The sequence below is a fragment of the Fragaria vesca genome, linkage group LG6, assembly GCF_000184155.1.
Source record: "Fragaria vesca subsp. vesca linkage group LG6, FraVesHawaii_1.0, whole genome shotgun sequence".
In the NCBI taxonomy this organism is placed as follows: domain Eukaryota; kingdom Viridiplantae; phylum Streptophyta; class Magnoliopsida; order Rosales; family Rosaceae; genus Fragaria; species Fragaria vesca.
Genome location: NC_020496.1, coordinates 5,722,580 through 5,731,974, shown reverse-complemented (window position 1 = coordinate 5,731,974; position 9,395 = coordinate 5,722,580). Strand labels below are relative to the sequence as shown.

Sequence of the window (9,395 nt, the reverse complement as noted above, 5' to 3'; positions counted from 1 at the left end):
CCTTGTTACGCATGCTTGAGTTTGCTTAGGTTGGAGTTGGGCTCATGTCCCTGCAACAATTTGGTGGTGCCAACGCAGTATCTTGTTATGCAAGTTCTATATTTGTAGATGCAGGATTTTCAGTTAGTATTGGGACTATTTCACTGGCTCTTATTGGGGTAAAGATTCAATTTTCACAACAGCAAATGGCTACTGTTTTAGAAGCAGTAAATCTCAAATTTTTGATATCATATTTCACAGATTCCTGGTATTGCCTTGAGTGTGCTCTTAGCTGATAAAGTTGGAAGACGACCACTTTTACTGGTGAGAGGGGGACAATTTATCCCAATTCCCAACTATATGGTGTTGAACTCGAATAAGTTCCTACTGAAGTGACCAAATGTTTGCAGGTTTCGGCTGGTGGATTGTGCTTGAGTTTCTTTCTTGTGGGATTGGCATTCTGCTTTCAGGTGTCACTCCAAATTATATTTTGATAATCTTCAGTTGTTTCTTTCTTGTGGGATTGATCATACTTTGATATTGGCATTTTACTTTCTTTCCAATCTATATTTCAATAATCTTCTACTGTACATATCTGATCATACTTTAAGCTATGGTCTGTTTGCAGGACCTGAATATGTGGAACGAGGTCACTCCCATTTTGGTGTTCATTGGCTTGTTAGTAAGTACATTCTAAGCCATTTACATTCTGAGTTGATCTGAGTTCAACACTACATTCTTCTGCCTCAGTAGCGTTTTTTACAACCTTGACCATAACCGATTCCAAATGTAAACCTGATCATGATCATTCTCTCTCAGGGTCAAAGTATTTCATACACAACAGGCATGGCAGGATTACCCTGGGTTATCATGTCAGAGGTCGGTAGGCTTATTGTTCTTGAGCTCCTAAAAGATCAGGAAGAAAGCTTTTTGTAACAAAGTTGGATGATTTCCATTTCAGATATTCCCAATAAACGTTAAAGGTTCAGCTGGAAGCCTGTTGAGTTTGGTAAACTGGTCTTGTGCTTGGATAGTAACATACACCTTCAATTTCATGATGGAATGGAGCTCAGCAAGTATGTATTCTCTCTCTTTGCCTCAGTACCTTGCTCGACAAGTTATCTATAGTCTAAATTGGTGTCACACTACCCTACTTCAGGTACATTTTTTTTCTTCTCAGCCATTAGCGGTTTAACAGTTCTGTTCATAGCAACGCTAGTGCCGGAAACTAAAGGGCGAACGTTAGAAGAAATTCAAGCATCAATTGCCCATTTCCTCTAATAAGATAACCTCTATTGCTCTACATATGGACTGAACTCAGATCAACTCAGAAGGTAAATGGCTTGGTAAAATTAAGAGAACACAAATCCCATATATTTGTAAACAATTTGAAAACACACATTCCAATTGCGAGTTGAATGTCTTTCGTGTTCTATATCTGACATGATGTATTATCTATTTAAATAATTCCATCTTGCTATCAAGGTCTGCCAAAAAGAAATAAAAGAAAAAAGAAAAGAAGCTACTCAAGCTAGTGTCTTCACAAAGATCAAATCTTTTACTGTGGTTGCATCTTCTGAAAATCTGCCATGTCCAATTATCAAATTTAGTTTAATAAATAGATAGAAATCAAGCATAATGAAACAAATGAATAAGCTGGTGGAAATGTGATCATCAAGATAAAGTCGTTGGCGATGTATCCAGCTGCAGTTGCGACTTTCGCCTACTATAGTCGCAAATGGCAACTCGAAAGTGAAAAAGTATGATGCAAATCTCGAAGAATTGAAAATGTGCGGTAGCTAGTTTGTTCTATTCCCTGGGTGGTTTTTCTTTGTTTTTCACATATATTACATTCATTTTGAATTTTCCTTGCATGCAAGTGGGCAGATTTAGAAGACTGATGACTCTAAAACGGGGGAGCCAAAGCCAGATACACGGAGCCATGCCAGATACAAGGCGTATAGTCACAAGTCAAGGAGACGCTCGTATTGATCTAATCGAGTACTTATAAATAGTGATCAGATTTTAATAGGAACAGGCCAAGTTTCTATCATCTGTTGTTTTAATAGTAACAGGACATGTTAACTACACGAAGCAGGACACTGCTGATTGTTGCTTCACACTTAACACTCAAACCCGTGCATCTTCATACCAAAACAAAAGGTATGAAGCTAAAAGAAAACGGTAAAACAAACAAATTCAAGTTCTCTTAAACAACTTAAACCTTTTGAGTTCCCTTAAACCAAATAAGGGAGTGCTACTATGAATACACGTTTAACCCAAAAACACGATTGCAGGCAAAAACATCAATGAGTAAAACCATACAAATGAGTACCAACATACTAATCAAATAGAAACACACAAACAATCGGGGAGAATATAAATACTTAAAGAACTGCCAAAATTATGCCTGTATTGCAAACCAAAGTCACTAGCATTGTCATCATGGTAAATGGAGAACCTGTAACTAATCTCATCCCAGACCTGTTTATAAGAAAACCTTGTCTGGACAGATAGTAGGAAAAATGCAACTCTCATTATAGTATTATACTCATTTTCCTGCAACATCTCATCCATGACTCAAACTAACAAAACGACACAGATAAGTACCACATCAAAATAGTCTAAAACATGACACACGTCTTGGATTTTTCATAGCAGAAAACTAAATTACTGGGAAACACCAAGCCACTTTTGGAAAACATCGAACTCTGTGCAATCGCTATTGGAGATCATTGTTTGATACCAGGCTTTTAGTATCTAAAAGTTCTAATATGAAAAGGTATTATCATTCAGTAATACTTGTTCAAACACTTCATAAACTTCAAATTCTAATAAAAGCACACATGCAAAGATAACAATATACAAACATTTTAAAATCTAAACACAGATCAAAATAAGATTATGATAGGTTATTTCAACTCCTACCCAGGAATTGCCATTAAGACAAGTTATTGTTGCTTTCGCATAGAGAAAAACCACAACTAGACTATCACTGTAATCTGGACACTCTTAAGATTGTAAGAAGCAAGGAAATGGCGAATAGAAGGTCCACATAGCAAAAGGAAATCCGTTTTACTGGATAACATAACAGTTATATTCAGTGATGAATAGAGTGATTGTGATTCTTCAAAAGAAAAGGCGAAGAAATATGTTGTACCCATGAAAAAGAAGCCAATTACCTGCATGCTGCTTCCACAGACCCTGTAGATAGGGTTTCAAATCAAATCTTTGGCAACCTTAGATGTCATCTAAACTCGTAGTCCTCGTCCTTTAGCCGGAATGACATCCTCCCACAAAATCTGCTGAACTTGTGTGAGACGTTCAGAATAATACTCAAGAACATTTCTCATAACCAGAAAGAAGTCACCAGAGGGAGGGTATGGCACCAATATCAATGATAGCAGCATGTCCAAAGACACAGCAAGTCCAGTAACTTTTTCCAAAAAATCATTTATCCTAGTCACACGGAAAGAATTACAGTCAGTGGCACGGCAGATACCACAAAAACGAGGAGGGATCTTAGACAACAAAGAATTTATCTCTGTTTTTGCACGGTCAGCCCCTAGAATTATGTTTCTAAAGACACATAATTTATCTCTATGTCCTTAGAAACATAATTCTAGGGGCTGACCGTGCAAAAATAGAGATAGATTCTTTGTTCTCAAATATCTCTCCTCGTCCTCGTGGCATCTTCCGTGCCATTGACTGGAATTCTTTCGGTGTGACTAGGATAAATGATTTTCTAGAAAACGTTATTGGGCTTGCTGTGTCTTTGGACATGTTGTTGTCATTGACATTGATGTCATACCCTCCCTCTAGTCACTCCTTGCTGGTTATGAGAAATGTCCTCGAGTATTATTATGAACGTCTCACACGAGTTCAGCAGATTTTATGAGATGATGTCATTCCGGCCTTAAAGGATGAGGACTACGAGTTCAAGGTGACATCTAAAATTGCCAAAGATTGACATCTACGAGTTCAAGGAGCCAAGCCCCCTTTTCAATGGACAGCTCAAACGCTCGAGTGGATTCTCAACAGTTTCTGTCAAGGGTCCTCCACCTCTGCAGCCTATTCCAAGACAAGAATCAAAAGTTTAATAGATGCACAAACTAACCCTTATGAACATTAGGATACAGTACCATTAATGTCTGAACACTGACAAACAATCACTAATGTTCAAAGAAATTTCATGCTGGATATTGCAACAAGCACAAGGAGATACTAATATAAAGATAAAGAGCAACCCACCAGAAGAAACATAATGCATCCAACTTGGGGGGCCAGCAGAGAATAACTCAATAAATTACTCAACCTTAGTAAGCAAGATACATACAAACTCAAAGATGGAAGACATTACACACACACACACAACAGCATGCATGGTATATATCTGAATACAATCTATTCAATAGATATCCATTTACACAATCCATGTACAGTTGTACACAAATCACAGAAGTCCACTCACAAATCACAGAATTCCACTCACAAATCACAGAAATCCACTCATACGGGCCCGACCCGGCCACTATTTTGGAGGGACCGGGACCGGACCGGCGGCACTTAGACCGGGCCAGGTTTTAACCTGAAAATTTCTGGGACCAGTCAAAGCCCGGACCAACCAAAAACCGGCCGGTCCTTCAAACCCTGCTCAGAAATTCTGTAATTCACAAACTCATCATACATTCAAAGAATCGATTCAATCAAAGTCTCAGTGACTACCGAAAGCCAGAGAGTCACAAACCCAAAAAAAAGAAGGGAAAGAGGCAAATAGCTGCATATCAACTTATCAAGTAATCGATTCAATTTGCAATAAAACTGATAATCACATAAGCAATTTTCCGATCAAATTCACAAATCACAGAACACACAAATTCAGTTAGAATCGGAAAAGATTGAATAGATCGGAAACTGAAGAATGAAGAGGAGGAGAAGAAATTACGGGGCTGGAGCTGGTGCTACTCGAGGACGACATCGATGGCGCCGTCGTGGTCGGAATCGTCAAATTGGGAGACGAAGGATAGGATCTCGTCGAGGGCGCACTTCTTCTGGATCTTCTTCCTCCTCGTCGTCATCTCTCTCTCTCTCCAGTAACCCCGACGCCCAAACCAGTCCTTTCTGAAGATCAGGTTCTCGCCGTCGTCCGATCCCTCCGAGCAAGCCAAAGCCGACGTTGGCGCTGAGGAATCATCTCTCAGAAGATGGATGGAGAGATGAGGGCGTTTAGGGTTTTGCTGGGTTTTTCGAGGCTGACGATGGAGGCTGCTCGAAGATGGATGATGGTGTCTCACTAGACGACGGAGGATGCTCGACGGACGCGGGCAGGCGGCTCGACGGAGGTTGTGTTTAGTAGGAGACTTTAGGATTTTGTAAGTTTAGGAGGCGGCTCGATGGTGTCTCACAAAACTCTGAGGAACTGATGAGTGAGAATTAAAAGGAAAACTGATCGTCGGGCCTTCGGGCTTTTTCTAGTTTATAATATTAGGGCCCGGGCCCGGCCCGGTATAGAATAGGACCGGCCCGAATTGAACTTTTCCCATATCGAACCTAGGAGCAAACAATAGAATTAACAGTAAATGGAAGCTAACTGAAGAAGAAGAAGAAGATTATACAGCATACATGTGATGTAGATTGTAGCAATTGAAAACAGTATGAAATTTATTCTAAGACTAGATAGAAGATGGAAGTTAACTCGAAAACATACACAGCATAGTGGCAGTCAACTCGGGTGGCGGCAAGTGGGACAGAGATGATTGATCTGGAGCCACGGGACAATGCAATCTCGATGATAATAATGTGAGCAGGGCAACTTGGTAATGCTGGTACTTTTTTTCTGTGCAAACATTTCCATACAGATAGGACACTCCAATTCAAGCGGCGGACTCCTCACTTCCTCCAAAGCCTGGATGAATGATTCAGCTGCCGGAATCAGCTTTGCCCTGCAGTATAAATCCTCCTGGTGCAAGTGCAACGTCTCCTCCGTATCTCTATATATACCATGGATGATTTGGACCTTGATACCTTTATCCGGCACGGCTGATGGAAGCATTTCCATAATTTGTTCAACAATAGGAAGATGCTTATCTTCGTCAAGACCCATAGATGTGTAGAGATATCTGCCCAACTTGTCCCGTAACTTGTTGGCTTCCCTGGGAGACCGAGCTATGACCCTTTTGTACCTTGCAAATCTCTTCATCGTTGTCTTCTCATCGCCACTCGCCCACTCCCTCGAGAACCGCAGCTTGAGAGTTTTCCTGCGTACCAAAATTGGTATTCCTGCTTCCACCACATACTCGCGGATTTCTGGATTATAGTCTGCATATGACTTGTGCAGGTCGAATCTGATCGGAATTATGTCCACGGAGGCTCTGCTTTTGTAGCCACTGATTATATCGGTTTGATAAATTCGGGTGCTAAATTCTTCTTTGGTCTCAAACAGAGTGCTCATGCTTGCTTCGGATATCTGTTCCTCTACGGCGGCGATGGGGTTCGTGTTTAAACCTAAAGTAGGGAACCACCTTTACCAAAATCCCTATATATAATACTACAAGGAAATGGTTTTCTTTTCCTTCTCAGAAAAGAATTTGCAATTTTAACGAGACAGTATCTTTTTATTTTATTTTTATTTTTCTCTTAAAATACGTTTGATATTATTAAAAGAATCTATTCCTCTTCTCGATGGTAAAGTTAATATCTAGTTGGTAAAAGAATAGTTACTCAGGTAATTAATGCCACCTTGTTTAGCATCTCCAACCGTGTAACCGTGTAAGTAAAATTATAGTTAAATTTAGTTTTAGGTTAGGAGATTTAGCGATTGATATAAGCATTTAGCTCCAACAGTTATTGCTAAGTAATATTTTTTACGAATCATAAAAACTTACACGTAGATAGATAAAAAAAACATAGGTTTCTCTTTAGCAATCTTTGGCAAGGTTGATAATCAATTTCGTTTAGCAATTTTTTGAGAAATTTAGAAAACTAACCAAGTTTAGGCTGTCAAAATGATTTTTAACCTTACTTTTCTATTTAGTTGAAAAATGACCATTTCATGAGGCAAGAAGTCATTTGAACCCTTATCATATCACTTTAACAAAACATGAAAACTTGGACGTACTCTCCGTTCTCCAAACAACTCCAAACCGTGACTTTTAAGCACTCTTGGCGCAACATTGAAGGTGCCACATTGCTCATACACAAAACCAATGTTACGTCCACAAATTTGATGGCTTCACCACCAAAGAAAGGCTTCTCTCCAAGCTCCACTAACCACTTCTAGCCACTTAACACAGTCTATATGGATTCCTTCTTTATCTGTTTATTGGCTCTTGATCTTCTCCCTTCATTGTCCATGTCTTCCTATATTATATATCTGCATTTCCAATTGCCAAAAGTTTAAGAACATTTAAGTCCTTGAATATTTGGTAATCAAATACTCTTTAGCTATAGTATATGGGGGTAAGTTCAAGACCTCTGTTCATATATATACCAACAGATTTGTGGTAATCATACTATTAACGAATAAGTACAAAGAACCCATTTCAAATCAAACAGATTTGAATCACGACAAACATATTCTACACCAAAATTTAGTCGGCCCAAAACCTGGCCTGGGATTCATCATTTGAGGTAAGGGTCATAAGGCAAGAATGACTTAATATTTCAAACCTCGTCAATGTACTGAAGAGCAAAGACAAGATTGCAGACCGTTTTGCCATTGTGAATGAAAACAAGGATCTTCTTGTGAACTGGGTTGGACTAGAACAACAATAGGTTCTTGTTCCTTAGGTCCTCGTCCTTAGAACTTGTACTTGAGCTTTTCACGACCTTGCTGTTTCTTTTCTAAGAAATTTTCATGTTTTTGTTAAAGTGATTTGATAAGGGTACAAATGACTTTTTGCCTCATAAAATGGTCATTTTTCAACTAAAAAGAAAAGTAAGGTTAAAAATCATTTTGACAGCCCAAACTTGGTTAGTTTTCTAAATTTCTCCTTAGGCATTATGCTGGAGTTCCTATTTATCATAAAAGTTGACAATTGTTTTTTTTTTTTTAATTAAGCATTCTGCTGGAGATGCTCATTAGTTGGCAATTGGGCTTTTTTAATAGCCTTGTCAGGTTTGTTTTCTTCTTTTCAATTGATTTGGGACAAATGTCTTATTCTGGTTTTAGACTAAATACTCAACATCTAGGTCTTGCCCCTTCCCAGCCCGCATTATTCCGGGGTCGAGAACCACATGGTGATACTTACCCGGCCGGGCCCAATCTTGGTCTTGGGTAACCGCACTATTGCTCCCTTCTACAAGTTTCCAAAGTTTCTGTTTAAAACATCTCTTGGGTGAGGACTTGATTAATAATCTCTCAGACCCGTTAATGCCTCCTAACTGTCACCCAGTGATAGTCCCCCTTAAAATTTGGACTCACGACGTGGGTTAAACGGACGTCTCGCCTTGGTTTATCCTAATGGAATCATACTCAAGTAACAAGGTGTTAGCCACTTAGCCCTGCATTATGGATGATCAAACCATTTTTTTCTGTTAGAGAAGATCATTGTTAACCTCGGTAACTGGTAACCGGTATGTAATAGGGTCGTGCATTTGATGATGCAAATTGAAGAAGAACAAACTACTCGAAACCAACGGTTGATGATTAAAGTCATATAAATAACATTTAAATTGATGTGAAATCTGCCATGTCCAACAAAACTAGATGGAAATCAAGCAATATGAAAGAAATGCTGGTGGCAATGTGATCATGAAGATAAAAATCCATAGGATGTGTTAAAGCAATTAAAAAAATTTAAGTAGTAATCTTAGACATGGCAGATTCCAAAATAGTAGTGATAAAATCTATGATTCTGATTCCAAAATATTAAAATTAAAATAAGGATTTTGGAATTTACCTACCCAACTTGTGGGTCCAACTGTAAGTCCACAAGTCTTGACCACAGTGCTGCTCTACTTCTTACTCATTTCCTTTTGTTTAATTTCTTGTTACGACATTCTGATTGTTCTCCTGAAGGAAGAGATGGGCAGAGAAACCATGGAAGAAGGGCTACTGTCTCTGTCAGGGTTAAAGTCCAACATCAATGGAGGTTCAGGTGATTGCAGTGATGTCTTAAACCCAAGTGGGTCCTCCTCCTCTGCCACCCTTGTTGTGGTTCTGAGCACATTGGTGGCTCTCTGCGGTTCCTTTGGCTATGGCTGTGCTGTAAGTTACTCTCATTCACATTTTGAAGTACACATCTTTCTCATTTGGGACTTCTTTGGTTGAACAAATGACAATGGATTGCAGATAGGATATTCATCCTCTGCTGAATCAGGAATTGTGGAAGACTTGGGCCTTACAGTTGCAACAGTGAGTGCTTTAAAAGTTTTTTTTTTTTTGGCTGCTATTGACATTTGATAGACTCTACTCT

General features: G+C 39.1%; 2 protein-coding genes across 2 annotated transcripts in view; both read left to right on the top strand.

Annotated features, from left to right (window-relative positions):
• Positions 1–1,260, top strand: part of LOC101308201 (solute carrier family 22 member 4-like) — a 19,791-nt gene extending 18,531 nt beyond the window's left edge. The window contains exons 35-36 of the mRNA XM_004304987.1: positions 941–1,055; positions 1,139–1,260. Of these exons, the coding sequence (XP_004305035.1) occupies positions 941–1,055; positions 1,139–1,260 (237 nt within the window). The remainder of the gene's footprint in view (positions 1–940; positions 1,056–1,138) is intronic.
• A 7,753-nt stretch (positions 1,261–9,013) lies between these two features.
• Positions 9,014–9,395, top strand: part of LOC101307911 (sugar transporter ERD6-like) — a 3,504-nt gene continuing 3,122 nt past the window's right edge. Inside the window, 2 exon segments of the mRNA XM_004304986.1 lie at positions 9,014–9,187; positions 9,272–9,334. Coding sequence (XP_004305034.1) covers positions 9,020–9,187; positions 9,272–9,334 — 231 coding nt within the window. The 5' untranslated portion in view covers positions 9,014–9,019.